Here is a 21407-nt window from a genome sequence, read left to right as displayed (position 1 = left end):
GAGATGGTGTATTATAAACAGGCCTGACTGTGGCGTGCAGCCGTTTGGGCCCTTCGGCAGCACAGGCATCAGTGCGTGCAGATTGATCAGAAAGCAAATTTCCCTTATACTTCACTGGACCTGGGCTTTAGGGTTTCACAAGGAGATAAGATTATGTGCCAAGACTGATCATTTTGCCTCCCACCTTTCTGATATAATAAGATACTCCCCTCTGGAATTTATTATCAAATTTCATATTGCAGTGTGACTTCTACCATGAGGTCCTTTCCCTGTTGCTTTAGGCATGTTTCATTAAATTATTACTGAATAAAGTGTCTTGGTATAGGTCACGTTAAGTTCTCCAAGGGCGTTTTCATACCAAGCACGGAATATGTGTGTGAGTGTGAAACTGTGAGACACATTTTCTTTGAGTTCTTTTATGTCCTTTTTCTTTGTTTATTTTCTTTTGTTTGTATTGCATTTCCTGCTGTGTGTGAATCTGAACTTGAAACAACTGACAATTTTGACAGCATCTTATAGGGAGCATGGCCGAACTGCTGTCTGGACGGACACACACACACACACACACACACATACACACACACACACACACACACACACTTCTTCTGCAAGTCGCACAAAACTGATGGGATGTGATTCCCTCCACTTTATGGACTGAACCAATGCACCTCATTATGAGTTTCTGTGCTTTTGCATAATCAATCAAAATGAGCCACGCTTACTTTGTTGAAACTGTTTCGCCATGAAAAGCACCTTGATTTTGCACTTTTTCAGGAATTCTGTTTTTTCCCCCCAAAGGATAAGGTCATATCACATATCACTGATTCATCATTGAGATCAGGCCTCCAATCTCTTCTTAAATGTAGAAACAGATCTTTGAAACTTCATATTATCTTTTTTCAAGGACCTCTGATGTTCCGGTGGTGTAATTTTTCTTTTTTTCTTTGACAAAGCTGCAGAGCTGGAACCCCTATCCAGGAAAAAAAGCTGTTGTAAAATGAAGTGTTGATTATTAATGCATGTTGTTAACTTGCAGTTGCATTAGGGGAAAATTGGACCTTGTATTATTCATGTATGCTTTGCTATTAATCTCTTGGCTGAGACTTGCAGACTTTCTCCGCACTGCCCTTTCAACCCCTTCCTATCTTTACTCTCTCTCGCCCTCTCTCTCTCTCTCTCTCTCTCTCTCTCTCTCTCTCTCTCTCTCTCTCTCTCTCTCTCTCTCTCTCCTGGGTGTTTGTAGAATGAGGTTTTTCCTGAGCCACTCTTCACCTGGACGCGAGTGGGAGGGCGCCTGCTGGACGGCAGCACGGAGCGAGAAGGGAAGGAGCTGATTCTGGAGAGAGTGCCGGCTGAGCTGAACGGCTCCATGTACCGCTGCACGGCCCAGAATCCTTTGGGCTCCACAGACACACACACTCGCCTCATAGTCTTTGGTATGTACGCTCAGCACCACCATAACATGGTGCCGCCCCGTTCTGACAAAGTACGCTTGCAGTTGAATAGAAGAGCATTCAGGTTCCATTAAATATTTAGAAGACAATGAGTCTGAGCCGTTTTTGCCGCCGTACAGCTCTGCGTTTCTCCAGTGTTTTCTGGAACACTCATATAGTTACACGTTTGAGTATCTGTGAATATTCTACAAAAGTCATTGAATTTTTCTACAGTGTCTTTAGAAAGGACTTCTGAGATTTATATGACTGCCTTTAGGTATGAATCATTAATGCAGCTAAGTGTGTGATTAATAAGAGATTGTATCCCTAATTGGCTCAACAACACGTTCCTTTTTAAAGCAGCACTAAGTGAGAATAACTATTCTCTAGCAAGGGATTTGGTGACTGTTTCATTAATGGCATGTCTTAATACAGTCAAACACCAAAAACAACTTCAATAAAAAAAAAAAACATCAGAGCTTTGGCATCAAAACGCTCTTTATTATAGTTGGCAGTAGGAAAGCAGGCAGACGAGGCCACAGTAACGTGTTCATCAGGAGCTGAGGGTAATTTATTTACAGGTGTTGAGGTGGGAGCCGGTTTGCTTCCAGGCTCTATTATAGCTGTGTGTCCTGCTCCTCTGGCTCTGTTTACTCTGGACACACTTGCAAGACCCGGGAAGAGCGAATCTCGGCTTCATCAGGCAGAGTTTTAATCCAATACCTTTTGCTGGATCTGAACTTAAGTTAAAATATTGTCACATTTTGCACTGTTCTTCTTGTGATTTGTTTAATCAATCTTTAAATGTTGCCTCATTTTTCCACAAATTTTTTTTCACAGTCAACTCAAATTTAATTTGGGTCGAGTATCACCGGTTTAGAAAAGCTCTTATATGAATATGATGAATATTTCAAACATTAAGACTAGTTCCCATTTTATTGAGGTACTGACCAGAGAGAAGCTCGCACAGTGTTCCTCAAGGGTCTACCTGCAAAATCTAACCCATCCTGGATGCAGACTGTAGGAGAAGTGAGCTCTTCTCTCTCTCCATGCCCTCGTTTCTCATGATTGTCTCTCAGCGGAGCGATCAATCACTCCGGCACACCGTATGCAAAATATCATGCGAGCGTGCGAGCGGCCCGCTCGGTAATGGCTTTGTAATGTTTAAATAGAGCCGTGCCAGAACAATTTGAGACGTATGTTTGAAAGCCTATAAAATATGGAGAGATAAAAGCATCAGCGTCAAACATTCCTTGTGTGAAGAGAGTTTTCATCACTACACGTGAAACAATTGCGTGAAAAATTCACAGAAACGTGTGGAAGGTACGTTCCATACATGCGCCTCAGGCCTGGAGTGTAATCCTAACGTCTCTCAGGTTGACGCCTCAAACAATGAACATTGCATTTGTCTTTTTTGTTATACTTCCATCTGGCTGAAATGCTCCTTTGAACGGGGTTTAAAGTATGTCACAAATGTACAAATTACTGGGCGGGCCTAATAAGAACACACTTTAAGGGGAAAGTGCCACTTTAGGGAGGCTTTACCTTGGGAGACATTTTGCTTGGAAGTGCACTAATGTCTATTTAACACCCTGATGCATCCTCAGGTGTCATCGGCGATGCGCCTGGTATGGCCCATCTGTCTACCTGCTCCGTGTAGATTGCCTCCACTCACGCTTAGGGGAAGTAAATGGTGATTAAGTGACCTTGGCACCATCTTCTTGTGGCCTTCAGATGAGACGCTTCTCTCTCTCCGCCGGGTGTAAAGAGATAGAAGTATTTGTGGACTCACGAGGCCAAGTGTTCAATATACATAATCAGAAATAATAGAGTATTAAAGCGGCTTGGTGTGGAGACTCTCCACCGATGAAAAGCAGCGTTCGGGGTTTGATGATGTACATCTTTAGCCACCCTCAGTGATAATAACCTCGGAGATTACGGCGGAGTGACTCAGCAGAATTGAGGGAGCGGGCAGTGACAAGCACACACACACACACACACACACACACAGGCAGTCTCCCAAACTGCAAACACATGCAGAGACACACAGATATGTATGCTTATGCAAATTTGCAAGGGCAGGCAAACACAAGCGTGCATATGGAGAGTGCACACACTAATTTCTCTGGGCCTCTCAGGAGCTGCTGTGTTAATGTGGCTGCATCCAAACCGGCAAAGTTTCACACTGTGCTGTATATGTAGCTTCTACCTGCTCATATACAGTCCTGAAGCCAAAAATAGCTCACAAAGTGGATTTTTAAGAGGTGTTCGTAATATTCTCCAGCCTGTCTTCCTTCCTCTTTCGCAATTACTCTATCCCTGTGAGAGTTTTTGGGAAAAAAAACGATGTCAGAATGTATTGTGAGGGTTGGATGTCAGTGCTTCTTATTAAAGGAAGAACCAGATTCCTCAAGTTTTCTACTCAGACTGACCGCAGCTGTATTTCTCCTGTTTCGCTGCTGCTGAGAGTGTTCCGGTTGCAGCGTTCTGTGCTCCCAGATCCATTAACAACCCGAGTCTTTTTCATAAGCGACGTGCCATTTAACATGTACTTCAAGAACTTTGGAGTTCAGCTTCATTAGAAAGCCACAAACTGTGCCAGAGATGACTATTTTATCCTTCTTATGTGTGTAATTCTCAAGCAATTCGTCCTGCTTCTATTTAATCACTCTGTGTCTGTCTGTCTCTTCAACAGAAAATCCAAGCATGATGAAAAACACACAGAATCAGAACAGTAAGTATTTCAGCTGTGGAGCCGACAGGCTTTGAGTTCGCTTTCAATGCAACACATTTCACAAATCCTCCCCTATCAGTTCATCGTCATCATACCGTATTTCCAGAAACTCTCGCTATCATATGAGAATAAAATCCGACAGGGCGCTCTTTTTTAGTCGGAGTCTTGTGTGCAGGAATCTGCTGCTCATCAAAGAGGCAAATTCTTCAGGAGACAGTGGTTTCAACATTTGCTAGTATTGACAGGTGGAGGGGTTTTTGATTCGCTCCTGAATGCTTCGCCCCACATAGACTGCATGAGAATGAATCGCTCAGGATTAATCTTCGCCGATGCTCAGCCGCAGCGAGCTGCAGCCTCCTGCCATTGACTAACCGAGCCTGTCACTTTTGCTTGACTGCAAGATTATTGGTGTTTCATATGTGCAGTGGTGGCTCATTTGCGGCTTCTGAGATTATCATATGTAAAGATGAGGGATTGTCGCAAGAAGCCGCGGGGATGTGACAACAACCTTTCTATCTCTCCCTTTAGCTGCCTCTCTCCATCTCCTTCCACTCACATCTCCCTCTCTGTCTTTCCACTTTTCGACTTTTGTGCTCACTTTCTGTCTCTTTCCCGGCGCCAGCAGCCTGTGCTCCTTCATCTTTTTGTATTTGCTCTATATCGTCTTCCTTCTTCCTCACTTGTGCTGTTTTTCTCTTTCATCATATTCATGTTTTTCTACTCTTTTTTTTTTTTTTCAGCAGAACTCTCAATCCCTGATTTCAAGGCAGATTCTCTCTCCGTGAGGTCTCACACAGTGTGTAGATTATGCTGCAATTAAAAAAAGAAACGGCTTCCAGTTTTAACTAAGTAGTCTGAATTTGGAGTTTTGAAAGGCTTTTCAGAGGTTCAAAATGAAATCTAAAGCTGACCCCACAGAAAAAAGACAAAAGAAATCATTCAGAATTAGTCGCAATATTACTGAACACAAGTTATTTTGAATGATTGTGAAAGAAAAGTAAAAATATTAAAGATAATAAGTGTTCTATACTTGTGTAGTACTGATATTTTGATCCCTACATCCTTATTTGAGTACATTGCTAAATTATGTTTATAAAAGTAGTATCATTTACTATTTACATCATATTTCACTATGAAGACACAAATAATGCACACTATTATTGTGCTACTTGTTTTCTATTTAAACATATGCAAATTTCATAATCCCGAATACAGGAAAATGTTTTCTTATTTGAAGCGTGTGTGCATTGATTTACATATAAACAACATTCATTTCATTTCAAGTAAAAAAAAAAAGAAGAAAAAGCTGTAATGAATTATGGGAGGTTGTCTGGATAATTTGTGTCACTAGTGGCATTATTTGTCACGACTATCTTCACTATTGTTTTGTGACATATTGAGAGTATGGAGACAACATTTTATTTCAAGTTTACAATTGAAGGCAGCAATTTGTCTCTCCCATAATAATGTTTGCCATATGATGCCGCTAACAGCGTGAAACTATATTAATGGTAAATTTCTAACGTCTTTATCACAGCAAACAAGCAGCGAGAATCATTTCAGTTTTAGCTCAAAGCTGCGGTTTCTTACAGGCACATGTTGAAATATGAACGGCTCTGTCGTCTGACGTGGGCCGGACTTCCTTCCTGGCCGCTTGCCTCAGAACCGCCGCCTCATTTATCTCATTTCCTCTGCCGCCATCTCCTTTTCCACTGTTCCTTTGTTTTTTTTTGCCATTTGTTTTTCCTCCTTGCCTGCTAGTCATATCTCGGGGATGCAAATCAGAGAATGCAAATGCTATGGTAAGCATAGGAGCAGGTGTGTCACAGCAAGGACAGAATGAGGTCGGCGCGGACGTGCAGACGAGCCCTGCCTGCAAGTCAAATTAGTGTACGGCGCAGCCCCGAGAGGTCAGCCCGCACGTGCTCCGTCCTAAAGCCCCAGAATACTGGATTCTTGGTGTCGAGCGAGCAGGAAGGACCATCTCTGTCAGTCATCCACACCACAGCAGACAAGAGACACGCACTTCCCAAAGGGGGGACTTACATTCATTCATCTCTGTCACAGTTCCAGTCCCCCACACGGCTCGTCACAGCGGCGCTGTACGGCAATGAACTGAATTTAACAGATGAGTGAAAACTGAGGACGAAAATGTGACATGTTTTCTGCCACATAATGCTGTACCTGTCAGGCTGGAGGCTGGCACGGCCGTCAAAGTTTGGGGGGTGTCACCTTATTGTGGGCAATGCAGCCTCTTGTCTCCGACACTGAGATGTGTAACCATAAAGAAAAATTCATTGCAGCTAATAAAGTCTCGGCTCACGGACATTGCATTTACAGACAGAAAAGAAAAAAAAAAAAGAAGCATCAGCCAGAGGCTGAATTCAAGTAATCTGCATTTCTGCACTGACATATTACATCTGTCTTCTACCACGGTGTCATGCAAAATTCAAATGTAAATCCTCTTTTGGAATAGAGGTCAACAGGAGCCAGACTGGAAGACACAGAAACAGATGTGTCACGGCCGCTTTTAGAAATGGCGTGTCGGCTTGTAAAGTCGGTTAACTTGACTCGAACACTTACAGGAGTCAAGGTATTCATATGCAAAAATGAGGACATTAAAACAGCAGAATTTTGTTTTCAGCTGACATTTAGATCTAGTACATCTGAGGTAAAGTCATCCTTTATTTAGAAAAAAAAAAAACAACATGCTCCCACAGAAATCAGTCTCAGTTGTTGGGGACAAAAAAAAAAATCAGGTTGGCACAAATTCACTGAGGTCTGAGCCAAAAACTGAAGGCAAGCAGATGGCTTGGCGACTTGCATCTATGATTGTCGACTGGAAAGGGACATCAGATGATGATCTTATGGTTGGCTGAGCCCATTACCAAACGAGATGAAATACTTATTGAGAAGATCCAGTTGTTATTGTCTAATGTTGTGTGACCTGCGAGAACAGAGTGGAACGCAATGTATATGAGCTATCGGATTCGATGGTTTCCCTGGGATTTACATTCATTAAAAAGTCATCATGAAAGCCCGATTAATTTAAACAATCATGCCAAACATATGATCCAACTGTCTGCCTTCCAGCTCATAGTGATGCATTTAACGTCCGTCAGCGCACAGAGGGTCCGTGTTGAAACAGGTTCAACCAGATCAAAATTACGATTCCCCCGTGGAGCCACGCCCTGTGCTGATAACGTGATCAGCCGCAGTCTAGGCGTAGGCCAGAGCAAACTACTGGTTGTGTCAGCGCAGACGCGCCCACAGTCAGTGATAACTTGTTCTCCCTGAGCGGCTTCAGTCCCGCCGTCCTCTCGGGGAGACGTCCACAGGGGAGCGCAAAACAATAACAGCACAACGCCGCTGTATTTACTGAGCTCCCTTCTGAAATCCGGCAGCCTGCTGACAGCTTTGAAATGACGTGTACAATAAGTAAATGAGTGGATGAATAATTAAGGGGACGGTTTACTCCACATGCCGTCAAGGATTTTTAAAAAACATCTTTGTGTTTGACTAAACTGCAACAAAAGTCGCATGGGAGGCTTTTTTCCAAAGTCGATGCAGCCGTACTACCGTATATCCTTATGGATGCACTTCAAAGCGCACAAATCCTGTTAGTAGAAGAAGTGTATCCACAAACGGTTGCGTTTCCTTCATACAGACAACGAGAGCCTCGTCAAGTCACTTTACATCTACGGTCAAAACTATTCCACCCCTCCAAATCTGGAAAATCTCATCTGCAAGTGATGTTTGTGAAAATAAGTTCAAATATTAATAAAGTCGTCTACAGCAGTCTCATATTTCCTATTCTGGACACTATTCAGCAGCTCAAGTCACAAATTAAAACCATATTTCGACCTTTGACCTTCACAGATGCTCCCAGTAGTTTCTATGAGGCTCCTGCTGGAGTTTTGTCTCCGTCTCAAATGCAAAAAAACTCCCTTAACATTTGTGTTGCTCATGCTGCCTTGTTTTCCTTAAATAATGACTGGATTCAAATCCGGGGATTACGATGGCGACTGGAGGATCTTCCAGGAAATAAAAAAGCTTTGGCAGACTTTGATTTATGAATTAATGGATGAAATTAATAGACGGCTCAAAGTTAAGATCGGCTTTATCAGGTCCCGAAAATGCCCTCTTTTTCTCCCACTTCTATTTGTCTGCTTTTGTTTTTTATCTTCTTTTTCTGCCTCTTCATCTTGTTGTTTTATGTCGTCTTCATGTTTTATGTCTCCTCCTTTTCCTGCTTCTTTGTTGTCTTGTTCTACGCCATGTTTTTCTTCTTGCTCATTTATCTTTGCTGTTTGCTGCACAGTTTGAGAAAATTATCAGCTTTCGTGATCTAGCAAATTGTCACTGAGTCCCTGAGCACTTTATTCCATTCAGCCTTAATTTAGAAGCCTCACAAATGAGGAGGGGCATCAAATCATCAGCATCATGCTGGGTTTTAATCATTTAATTTGTTACTTAAAAAAGAAAAAAAAAAACTCTCTACACCTGAAAATGATGGGCTTCCTCATTGATTTACTAATTTTGCTCAATTGGAGTGCATTTTCTCTTTTTTAATTATAGTTCATTATCACAGAAACATGAATCCATAGCTCTTGGTTTTATTCTTTTTATTGAAACTGCTCTTCTAATGACGTAACGTCTGACTCGGACACAGAGGGTTGTCTAATTGTTTGCCTGTGAAGAAAAACTCCTCCACCAGAAGTAAACAATTTACCTTAGTGTGAGAATATAGCACAGTCATGCATAAAGGTACATCTATTCTAATTACTGCATGTAAAATCATTTAGCGATCAAGCCTCTGTGTAATGAGTGCTACGTAATGCATGAAATTGGACCTGACATTGTTAAGAGTTTTCATAGCTGTCAAGGGCAACTCCGGTTCTCTTCTCTTATGCACGGTTATTTTACTGTTTATTATATTTGAATTAGACCATAAAGTACTAAATCTGATTTAGAGTGCGTCACAAATCACTCGACAAAAAAGCTTTGAGAACATTTTGTAACATTTAAGCTTTTAGTTTCGTTGAACACTGTACAAATACTCTGTAATTTTCTTAGAATCCCTGCTAAAATAATACCAGGTTGTTTCACAGAGCGTCTGTTGCGTTGCGTATGAGAGGCATTATAAGACATAAAGACTGGGATTAATCTACCACAGCACTGTTTCAGTGATATGATGTGCTGTAATGACTTTTTTTTTCCTTAAAGAACAGGAAGTTGGCAGTTTTCGTGATGGATTTTTTTTTTTTTTTTTTGCTTGGTGTTTCTAGATGAAGCCCCTCGCATGGACGTGCTCGGACTGACGTGGATGGCACTTGTCCTCACAGTGACAGTGGAACTGACGTGAAACCTCTCATCCAAGACACTTGCGCTCACACATATGCACACACACACACAGATACACGCACACACACACACACACACACACACACAGCACACACTTGCCCTTCTCAAATAGCATTTGCATAAATGTACAAACAGAAACACACACACACACACACACACGAGTACAAGCCTTCTCCAGTCATCAGACCCTCCATACGTCAGTTGATCAGGAAACAGTGCCACCTCACGATGGCGCCTCACTGTTTTTGTAACAAAATAATAACCGATAACGATATCAAAAGAAGAACAACGTGATGAACATGACGGTAACCACCTCCTATATAGCCCTGCCCAGTTACACCTTTTTTTTTTTTTTTTTTTTTTTTTTGTTTCTTGTCCCACGTCTGCCTGTTGATCAATAAAAATCAGTTGATTTAAAATGGAAAAGAGAAAAGCATTTGGATCTTATTTTGATGAGTCAAAATGTCGTTGGTGTTGACTGAAATGTGAAAAAGTGAACTGGCTTTGACTGTGACGCTCGACCAACCGCACCCCCTCCACCCATCTGCTACATGTCCTGGGATGCACCCGATTAGCTACAAGCTGATAAACCACTGGAGAACAAATACAGACGTGGCTCCGAGACAACCGTCTGTTTTTTTTATTTTTATTAATATTACAAGTTTCTTTTTCCTTTTTTTTTTTTTTTTTTTCCTGATGGCTTGGAATGTACCAGAAGATTTAAATGCATTAACTAAAAAAAAGAAAAAGAAAAAAAATCTCATTTTTGAGTGTATTTTGTGTACATCAGTGTAAATAATGAAAATAATTAAAGAGGTTATATGGGATATGGTGAGGGTTGGTTGCTGCAATAGTTGGGAGTTTACACTTCTCCACCTTTGTTTGTACTTCATTCAACAATGTTTTCACAGATAATTCCTGGCTGAAAAGATGGAAACTTTTACAGCCTTCTGTTTTTTTTCATTTGGGCCTTTTATATCTATATGGTAGATCTCCACGGATGGAGATTTAAAAAAAAAAGAAAAAAACAATCTAACATATGTCTGCTGTTTTGGGGTTGTGGTGCATGTGACGTTTGAAGATTCTTTCTGCGTTTGGTGTGTTGCAATTGACAGCACTGCAACTCATTGTCACTGGCCTGTAATCCAGTTATTTACTTGTGACATACTATCTTAAGTGACCTACATTGTGTACAAAAAAAAAAAACGTAACCCAGACATTTACAGTACTAGTAGGATCATTTTAGCCGCCATTCCGGGGAGGAGCTCACCTGAGGCAGCTTGTGTAAACAGGGTTGTTGCATTTGTTTCATTTCACCTGTATTAAAATGGAGAGATGATAAAACTCAAAAGCCTTGACTTTAATTAAAGACAGTATTCGTCAGTGTTGTACATGTTCAGTTTTTAGATTTGCATCTTTCTTCTCTTTCATATCGCGGACATGAAGTCTGTATACACTTTTCAGTTGAAGCAATGGCAGGTTTTTGGTTGTTTTTTTGTTTTTTTTTTACGGTTTGATTTGATAATAATCCAACCATATCAGAGAATCCTAAGACAGTCCGGCTATGCTGAGAAACATTTTATTCATTCTCAACTCGGGACTCCCAAAAATTACTTCGCTCCACATATTTTGCGATTGTATTGATCCCGACCTGGCTTTTGAAGGAGAGTGTGACATTGCCATTAACCCTTCACGGTTTTTACTTTCAGAGAAGCGCAGCTTAATGCAGAGTAATCCTGCATTTTTTTGGACTTCACAAGAATTGCAATTTAAGCTATTCTAAGGACACAACATGTATTAAGGGATTAAGGTTTAAACCAGGTGGGAGGTAAGAGGAGAGATTTCTAAAGCTTAGTTGAATAGAAAGGATAGACCTATCCGTTTGGGATATCAGCTCACCTTGCCAAGGTACAATCCATATTCTTTCATTCTGGAGATGGGAACTGCATAGCACAAACATTATTAACAGACAGTCATATGCACTTTGAATTAATTTTTTTCCTCCCTCAGTGAAAGAAGCAGAGGGCACACATTCCCATCCACCCACTGGATAGTATCATACCTCAGCTGTCGCTGCATTTTTATTCAAATGAATGCTCTGTGCTTTTATGCATTTATCATTCACAATCAAGAAAAGAAAATGGGTTTATTTCTAAATCAATTACAATGAGCAGACTGTCTTTATATGACTTAATCATTTTACAGTAATCACACATTTAGGATTAAACTTGATTGATTGGGGAAAAAAACTCTTCCGCATAGCAACAAAATGTAAATCACCATGACATTTCAGGGTGAGAACTTTTTTTTATTAAAACTACTTTATGGTTGAAGGAACGGGTAAATCCAGTGTTTGATGAGAGCTCCAGCAAACTGAAGGCCAAATGTCGAAGAACAAAGCAATCCAATGAAAATAATGTGAAATACTGAATTATTGATGAATTATTAAAATACAAATACAGTTACCAAAAACAAATACCTATTCAGTCAGCTTTGTTCAGTTGGTGTCCTCATTTTGGTTTAACTGTGAAATTGATGGATGATATCTGCTAATATTAACTTTGTAATTTCTCTGACAAATCAACAGCATGGTATTGCTATTATTGGACTCGAAAACTTCTTGGCCCAACATGCTTCTCTTGTCTGTTTTGAGAATGTCTCTTTTTTAAAAGTAGTCTTTTATACCTTCTTTTTTTTTTTTTTTTTTTTGTGCAGTCACTTGTTGCAGACCCACCCTGGTTAGCGAAAGCATGTGGAGGTGAAAGTGCCTCCACACAACAATGAGCACTGTTGACTGTTGTGTTTTTTTCTCAGCAGTGTTTGGAATAGTTTTTGAAGCTGGGAGCAATGGGGAGGATAATAAGCTGCCTCTATAGTCCATTGTGAATTATTCAGGAACCAGCCATGCTTTCAGAATCCGGCTTCTTGTTTGTTGTCTGCAGGCCTGACTATCAGATGACCAAACGGCGCCCATGTCAGCGTGGACACGTGACACACCCTCTGTATACGTCCCCATGTGATGCGTCTCTATAATGCTCCGCAAAGCGTTGTTAAAATAAACACTGTTTTGTTGTTGACCGCAGCCTCGCTCTAGGTTATTATCAGCAATACAAATGACAGCCTGGCGGCATCAACTGAGTGGCACGGCTCCCGAGTGACAAAAATGCATGTCTGGGTCTGAGCGTAGTGTATGAAATGATTAGCATTGTCAAGTTTCTCTGTCGGGAATCCTCCTTGTGCATGTGTTTTCATTCTTCAGGGGATGATTTGTATGGGTCTGTGTGTTTATGGCGCCATGCCACTGCCATTCAACTGTCTGATCACAATCTTCAGCCTCACTTTGGAGAGTGCAATTTAAGCATCTGTGCTGGCACAGAGAAGGACCTTTGATCCGCGGCATGGCTGTGCAAACAGATGTATCCTGGTTATTAAGCATTTGATGAATGTCACCTATCACGACTCCCCACCCTTTTTTTTCTCTCTCTCTTTTTTTTGAAATTCTGCGCAGCTCCTGGAACTTTTGACATGTTGTAATTGGAGGGGTGTTGTTATTTTCAGCAGCTTTTAAACTAATTGCGGTCTGAATCAGCCCAGTTTATCTAAAAACCAACACATAATTCCTCAGTATGACCAAATGATGATGGTTTATTCAAGAACTTATCAAACATGGTTCACAGATGTTGGATAGTCATGGGACAAGGGAGGGTGACTGAACAAACTGAATAGCCAAATATTGATCTTTGGGATATTTACATATGATGTGTATAGTCATTGAAACAGCATCCGACTTGCCACAGGTGGTGCTCGAGAAGTGCTCCGCCTCTACGAAGGCAGGGATGCAAATAGTAACTGGAGAGCTATTACCTTACACTCGATCCTTCGGGCCAAGAGGCACAGTCATCAGATCACAGCGGCTCTTTTACAATGAAAACTAGACAGTGGCTGTCACCTGAGGAGCAGTGAAAACGCCATTCAGCGGGATCAGTCAAGCAGCCGTGGCCGCCATCACCATGCCCACTGCAGAGCTCGTGGGAGTCCAGTTCGACATGCAGCTGCTGCTGAAGCTCAGCGTGTCTGTTGCTGTCGTGTTGCTGGGCACTCTGGCCTTCAAATTTTACAACTCCAGGAATGTGAGGAAAGTTCGTCTCCCTGTCAAGGATGACAAAGAGCCTGAAAATGCAACCTGCCAAAACTGCAAGACGACACTACGGCGGAGCTCGCCGCAGCAGGGCAGGAGCGATGAGGGTGAGCAATCCGGGGACCTGACGTCTCACGCCATCGAGGAAACATCGGGGAAGGAGAAAAAGAGCGGCACTGCTGGAATATCACATCATGACCCAACTGCCAGGAAGGATGAGGAGACGCTCTCTGACCAGAGTCAGGTGCATCCTGCCACCAGTAATATTTCATTGGGATCTACTTTGAACTTTCCTCATCCAACAGAGAGTGGGTTGGCCAGTACAACGGGGCGCCGCTCCCCTTGCTTTTTGCAGAAGCTGGAGGGCAGTGTGGGTGTGGGCAGGGAGTTAAGGCAGGACTTGGAGCGCCTGGGGGCCTACTCCAGCTTCCTTTCCAAGGCAGAGATCAAAGTGGAGGATGCCAATGTAGTGCTGGAAGGAACAGGAGATCAGATTGTGCGCGGAAAGATATATGACTACTACGTTGAGTCTTCTTCTCAGTCTGTTACGGACTCCAACTCTACGCTCGGTCAGTTTGAGAGAAACCCTGAGTCCCAGCCAGTAGAGTTTGGAAGCCGGAGTAACGCTCTCCCTGAGTCGCCTTCGTCTTTAAGCCCCATCATTATGCGTGATCTGGTTTTCCCACAAAGCACTCCTGAGGAGGCCTCCTCACAAAGAAGTCCCGACCTGAGGCCCCCTGCAAGGCCCGTACTCCTACGCAAGGAGAGTTATCTGTCTGCAGCAGAGGAGTCTGAGCTTTCCATTCCCTTTTTGACTTCAAGAGCCTTAAATCCAATGACTCACTCTGTGGTTTCATCTGGCAATGACTGTGTTCGCCCTGTGATCGGTCCCTCCCCAGAGAGCAAAGGCCCAAATGTGAAAGATGGAGTTGATCTAGACACTGTTGCAGGGGCTCCGTTTTTACATCTGCCGGCACACATGCTCAATAGCACAGATTTGGAAGTCTTGAAGAGTAAACTTGATCTGGGTAACTGTTTAGAGACACTGTGCCTGGCCAAGAGGCAAGGCCACACATCTGCACAGCAAGCGGCGCTGTCTGTCATGTCAGACAACTACCTGCAGGTGCTCAGGGATCCAAACCTTTACGGACGCTTGATGGCTGGCGAGCGGGAGGAAATCCGAAAGCAGAGAATGAGGGGCAGGAGGTTCGTCATGGTTGCCGACATGGACCCTCAAGACTGGATGAGCAACACGGAGCGGCAGACAGCAACAGCAGAGCAGAAGAGGGTGTCCAGTGCAGTGTACTATTATGATGACTACAAAGATGCCTGGCATACACTCTGCCTGATCCCACAGGAGGTCATCTCTAAAGCCTGTGCCATGTGCACAATGGATAACTACTTATTTGTGGCAGTAGGCTGCCAGGGCTCTGACAGAGAAATGACACCCTCAAAGCGAGTGTTTTGCTACAATCCTTTGACATCCATTTGGAAAGAGATCAGTCCTATGAATGAGGCCAGACCCCGCTGCAAACTGGCAGCACTGGAGGGCTACATCTACGCCATTGGAGGGGAGTGCCTCTCCTCAGTGGAGCGCTATGACCCTCGACTGGACAGATGGACGTTTGTGGCTCCACTGCCTAATGACACATTTGCTGTGGCACACCACGTCTCGGTGTGTAACGGAGAGCTTTTTGTTTCCGGGGGGAGTCTCAGGTATATCTTACTGCGCTACAACCCGAAGACTGACACCTGGAGGTCAAGTCTCCTCGTAGGCGGCAAAGACAGAACCGCGGACATGGTGGCTGTGGGGAGGTTTCTGTATAGGTTTGACGTTAACCCACTGCTGGGGGTCACTGTGTACCGCTACCACACTGTGGCAAAGCTGTGGTATGAGTGCAGCTGCAGACGGTTTGTGCGGTGCCCTGCCTTCCAGTGTGTCCCCATGGACGGCACAATATACTGCGTCAGCCGCCAGTTCACCATGAGGTTCGTGGCTGATGAGATCTCCCCGGCATTCACAGACGAGGATTTGAGTGTCCTTTCTGCAGCCAGAGGTGTCATTTTTCCCTTCGTCCTGTCACTACCTGATAAGACGCTTCGGCAAACAAGTGTGTAGCAAAAATTCAGTTTTCTACTGAGTTCATATTAGGACTGAATGAACACCCACATGGGTGTGCTTAACCCACCCTTCCTTCTCAAAGCAAACTGTGCTGTCATTTATTTGATGTGTCTTAAAGATTTCTTGAATTGATAACACGCTATGTATTGCTTTTTTTCATTTGTTTTCTTATGTCTTGTCCCTGGCAGCAGATGTAATATATGAGACTCTTAATGGTCGTCAAAGTACTGTTTACTTAGATTTACACGGGATGTGCTGCCATGTAAATTGTCTGATTCTTTGATTTGCCACTCCTTCCTGGCATTATGTTTGTTTTATGTCATCACAGATGCTTAACCTCTTTACTGTAACTCATAAAAAGTACCGGAGTAAATGAGTTCGTTCAGGTCTAACACATAGAGGGTTGGGCGATATAGTGACAATCCATCACTGTGCTCCTTTGTGTAGGGCACAGATATAACTTACACAGTGGCTTGCATACAATGTAATTATCAGAAGTTGCTCTTTAAATATGACAGGATGCAAATGAGTGTGTCATGCAGTACAAATAGTTGAGCTTCTGAAACATTTGCTACTTCGTTTGAAACTCTCAGACTTGCAATGCGTTTTCACTTGTTTTTGGTGGTCAGAAGGACATGTTTGTATTTTATATTTTCTAATAACTACTGAGTGAACTATGTGATCATTGTTTCATGAATGTGCTTACTGTGTCATGACAATTTTATCATTGTTTGTCATTCTGCATTTAGTGACTTAACAGTGTACACAAGAACATTCGCAGTTTATTTTTGGAAATTATAATTATATTGAAAATGTGTATAAAAAGAGATGAAAATATGAAACCCCTAATCGTTTTCTCATTTACAACCAGTTTGTCACCGTACAGACAGTGGAGCAAGAGAACTTGAAAGGCACGGGGCATGACATGCTGCTATAGCACCACCATGTGGCGCACCAGGCACACTCTCCAGTGCTCCGGGTAAAACATGCTGTGCAGTCGAATTTCCACAACACAGAGGCATCATGTGATGCACAAGCATCTGAACACAGGGGTGGCTAACAGGGCTTAGAGCAGAGCTGCACTGAAAGGCAACAGGTAGGCGGTGAAAAAGCGGGGCAGATGCAGACTCATGACCATCAAACATAAATGTCTTTGATTCTTCCTAATTAAACACTTTGATTCCCAGTAATTAAACACCTAATGGGATGGGAGTTGGACATGTCCCTTCAGATGTTGCCCAGGATGAAATGTGGTTTCTGCTACGCCACACAGCCTGGGTCAGTTGTTCGTTTATTTGTTCTTCTCGTATTCTGAGGAGTCGTTATGTTGTGTAATAGCTTGTTCTGACTTTCAGATATGAAGAGTGGAGAGAGAGAGAGAGAAAAAAAAAAGAATTTGCATGCAATTATCCTCTTTGAAGGGTGAACATAATTTATAGCCCCTTCATCTTCCCTTTGCACTCACACTCTCACAAATACTCAAAACACTGAGACCAGTCACCACACACACACACACACACACACACAGTAAACCTCACACCAACATGAGAATCCTCCTTTATTTTCTTTAATTCCGTTTGATTTCCCAAATGGTCTGTTCAGTTCAAAGTTGTTACTCTACCAACTAATGGAAAGAAATAAGTCAGAGCTGTAATAATTTTAAATTAACAATCAGCCTGTGAAGCAATTCAAGAGTCACAGTTTTGTCTCCAGGCGTGTTTCGACGGAGGAAACAGACAATGATCTGGGACTTGTAAGAGCAAGCGCTGTCTCAGATGCAGGTCCTTGTTGCTATGATTGGGTGCATGGAGGTGGCTGGAGAGCGCGCGTGAAGCCCTGGCAGAGCGGGCCTGGCAGAAGGCACTAAGTGGGTGCCTCTGGTATGCTGACCTGTACACAGTCAGAGGCTGGAGGTGAGACTGCTGCTTTTTGAAATGGTGATTTGTGGGCTGCAGAGGGCCAGACCTGGTTGGAGGTGCTGTGAAAAAGAAGAGAGTTAACAGCCGTGTTAGTGCGGCCATCAATTACACTCCTGACTGATCTGGAACAATAAAAGACATCTGAGTGCCGCCGCCCTTTTAATTGTTCATGTGTGCAACTGCTGATGTTCATGCAAAATTGAATGCACTTCAGTATGTTTACTACATTTATGCTGATTGCTGTGAACTAGACAATTCCTCTAAATGAATCCAGGACTGGATGCAATGTAAAAATGTTTTTAGATGCCGGAGTTTTAGATGCCCATTATCAATCAAATTCACTCTCATCTTCAGAAATATATGTGGGAAAATGGTGAAAATGAACAAAAACAACTGTGGAAAACATAACCAATTATGAAATGATGGATGCCAGTATCCCTTCCAGTTATAATTGGTTAATACAAAGTTCCATTTCTGAAGTATAATTTATGTATATTTGCTGGGATTGGGAATTTGGCATTTCGCACTGTGCTCTTACCAGATATTGGCCGGTCAACCCTCTCAGGCTGCCCTCTCAAGTTGTCTGCATGCCAGGGCTGCAGAGTGGGCAAAGCGTCAGTGTTCCTGTGCCCGTAGCTTTCTTCATACTGCGTGACCAAATAATGTGAGGCCGGTGGGCCAGAGTGGGCAAACAGCATCTTGGATGGAAGCCCCTGCGTAACAATACACAGAAGGGTTGGCATCGCCGCCGTACAGTGGGCTTCACTCGATTAAGTTATAGAGGGCGTGACCTATTCTTTTTCAATAGTCTTCAAAAGGGGCACTGTGTGACAGCAGCAAATTGCTCTAACTAGCCTTTAAATACCCAGCAGATCTGGCGATTTTACACGTTTCTCATGAATGCTGAGTCTGACAGGAAACTTGCTTTCACGGAGAGTTTTATCACAGGCCTTTATCCCTGCCATCAATATTATGCAGAAGTGGCCACAATCTAGATAAGGAAGCCTGACTCGCAGGGTTGTGACAGGCATTCAATTGGCATTAATGCCGTGAATGAGCAGTTAAAGGCTGACCTCAGCTCTCAGCAGGGCAGATCTTCTCGCAGAGGCGTCTGGCTTGAAGTCCCAGTGGGGCCGGTAGTCTACACGATTGGTGCTGTTGGCTATCTCTGGCTCCCGAGTAAACTGTGTCGGATGGAATAAACAGACATCGCGAAGAGGAGTGAGGAAAGAGGGCTATACAGGGACTTGAGCAATGAGCCCGGCACAGGGATCAGCAAAGCTCACACTTCAGCATCGATCCACACCGTTGTACAGTATTCCTCAAGTCATTTCTCCTCTCAAATCCTGAACCAGCAGCCTGTGGCTGAACCTCACGTCAATGCAATTAGTCTCCGGCTCCAGCCTCTCCCACCAGGAGGCTGTGCTGATGTAGCTGAACGGAGGCCGCCTAATCACTTTGCTATAGATTTGACTACCAACTGAGGTCCTACAAAACCTCTGGCAGCCTGCCACTGTTATGGCATCGGGGTTTGGATGCAGCATGAAAAGACACTCATTGTCTGTGTTCACATGTTCAAATGAAGTTATATATTCAAGGCAGAAACTCTCATTTGAATACAGACAGTATTCCATATTAGGCCCTAACCTGCAGTTTTTCTTATATTTTGTTGCTGGTCTCCTTATTGATATCTATATATGTGCATATGAATATAAATTTGTATACAAACACACTTCTGGTGTTGTTTTTGAGTCACACGGTGGTTTACAAGAGGAAAAAAAGTTGAAAATTGCTTACCTGGAGTCTTTGTTCAGCCCAGTTTCCTAACAGCACTTTGTTTGCATACTTCTGCTCTATCCTCCATCCCGTCTGGGCCCATTTGTCCTGAGTCACAGCTTTCCTCATACCTTACCTGCTGTCAGGCAAACTTAGCCGGGGATATCTGAAACCTCGTTAGAACTGGGTGAGTCAGTCAGTCAGACAGGGAGTATGGAGGAGCATTCACCTGACCCCGTATCGGCAGAGTCAGGGGGGGAAACGGAGCGCTGCTGCTATGGATACTGCAAACACCGAACGAGGAGGCAGGCAGAGTCCTCTTCAAGCTCAAAGGAGGTGTCTGACATCTTTACCAAAAAGAAATATTTGGCTGAAGGCCAATGGCACAAATCATGGGGGAGGGAATTCATCTGCTTCCTTCCTCCTGCTTAAGGTCGAGGAATGACAGTTGCTTTTTGGCATTACTCACTAGTGTTGACCTCAGCTCAGAGGGAAGCATGTTTTGCCTCCCGCTTTATCATTTCTTTACTTTTTTAAAAAAATATTAATGAAATTGTTTGAGTTGAAGTTAAAATGTTCTTAATTTACTCCAACTGGAATAGCAGAAAGCCGCCACCTCTGACCCTGGTTCTGCAAAGGTTGTTTCCTTTTAAAAGGGAGTTTTTCCTTTTACAGGCTTTCTCTGTAAAAGTGCCTATAGAAATGACTGTGTTGTGTTTTTTGCTTTATAAATACAGGTGAATTGAATAATTATGTATATTTTCAAAACTAAATGCGATGTAGATGTAGTCAATATGAAATAATAACATTTTATTTTTAACTGCTTATCAGCACATGTTCGTAAATTTTCAATGGAACCCAGTAGCCCATGACAATTAGATATTTTATAATACATTCAAGAAAATAACTATTTAGGTGAGACTAAATGATGCTTGGCAATTACAGACAGATCCTTCTAGAGGAGGGCAGGACGCTCGCTTCCCTGTATATCTGGATCTATAATAACCGCAGTGTTTTAACTGACAAGTTTCCTGTAGCATGCAATATCTGACTAATGCCAACTGTAAATAGCGACACTGTGTTGAATCACCATGTATCTGGGTGGTTCAGTCTGTGACTCTAACCACCGCTCAGTGCAGTGGAGAGTTGAATGAAGAACTAACTATTCCCAATAAAAAACTAAAACATGCAGAGACATGCTGCCAAGGTGTTTTACAGTGTGGTTTTCACTCCCAAGTTTAACTTGGGAGATCTGTTAAACCTTGTAAAACCCCAGACTTTTGCCCATGAACGTGCTCCATGCTGTGTAAAGAAAGCCTCAGACTTTGTGTGTTCAGGTTACGCCTCATTTCTGGAATAAGACTTGATCTTCTTTTTTTGAGTTTTGGCTTCCTTATGCATAAAGTTAATGAAGAAACCTGGAGGAAAGATTGTTTATTAAAATGTAAAACAAGATGGAAACGCAAAACAGTCCATGTCAACGTCAACCTGCCCTGCAGATGGAGAGGTCAGCCAGCTCTGATCAGAAAAACTCCATCATGCCAGGAAATCTCACCAACACAGGTGACTCATTTCTTTTTTCAAGACCAACAGTCATTTCCTCTGACGAATTCCATCATCGCTCAGCATGCTCATTGTTCACACTCACAGATGAAGATGAAGGTGGAATGATTGCATTATCTGACGGTCCAGGCTTCAGATCAGCTTTGGTTGAGCGACACACTTCTGGATGTTCACAGAAACCTTCAAGTGAGCCACTTGGGATAAAGTAGAAAGGGAAAAGCCATTCCTCCTGAGCCTGGCCTGAGCTCAGTGGAGACATGGTTCCCTTCCAGAACTTCTTGGCACCTGGAAGTGTCTCCGTCGAGGTCCTGCAGGAAGCAGAATGCCACGCGGCCAGGAAACAATATGGGCGCAGCAT

General features: G+C 42.9%; 3 protein-coding genes across 3 annotated transcripts in view; 2 read left to right on the top strand and 1 right to left on the bottom strand.

The window, feature by feature from the left end:
• LOC115388145 (immunoglobulin superfamily member 21-like) overlaps nucleotides 1-10196 on the top strand; it is a 31230-nt gene extending 21034 nt beyond the window's left edge. The window contains exons 4-6 of the mRNA XM_030091088.1: nucleotides 1244-1436; nucleotides 4129-4167; nucleotides 9456-10196. Coding sequence (XP_029946948.1) covers nucleotides 1244-1436; nucleotides 4129-4167; nucleotides 9456-9532 — 309 coding nt within the window. The 3' untranslated portion in view covers nucleotides 9533-10196. The remainder of the gene's footprint in view (nucleotides 1-1243; nucleotides 1437-4128; nucleotides 4168-9455) is intronic.
• Nucleotides 10197-13177: 2981 nt separating this feature from the next.
• On the top strand, nucleotides 13178-16283 carry klhdc7a (kelch domain containing 7A). Its single transcript, XM_030092004.1, has one exon. The coding sequence runs from the start codon at nucleotides 13542-13544 to the stop codon at nucleotides 15786-15788; it is 2247 nt and encodes a 748-aa protein (XP_029947864.1). The 5' UTR covers nucleotides 13178-13541; the 3' UTR covers nucleotides 15789-16283.
• A 1059-nt stretch (nucleotides 16284-17342) lies between these two features.
• Nucleotides 17343-19615, bottom strand: LOC115388143 (uncharacterized protein C1orf158 homolog). Its single transcript, XM_030091087.1, has 4 exons — nucleotides 19508-19615; nucleotides 18784-18894; nucleotides 18249-18423; nucleotides 17343-17769 (listed from the first exon to the last, which is right to left on the bottom strand). Exons 1-4 carry the CDS (start codon nucleotides 19613-19615, stop codon nucleotides 17480-17482), a joined length of 684 nt encoding a protein of 227 aa, XP_029946947.1. The 3' UTR covers nucleotides 17343-17479.
• Nucleotides 19616-21407: the final 1792 nt, after the last annotated feature.

The sequence above is a fragment of the Salarias fasciatus genome, chromosome 5 (genome assembly GCF_902148845.1).
Source record: "Salarias fasciatus chromosome 5, fSalaFa1.1, whole genome shotgun sequence".
NCBI lineage: Eukaryota > Metazoa > Chordata > Actinopteri > Blenniiformes > Blenniidae > Salarias > Salarias fasciatus.
Note: the sequence above shows the minus strand (reverse complement) of the source record. Positions and strands in the feature narration are given on the sequence as shown.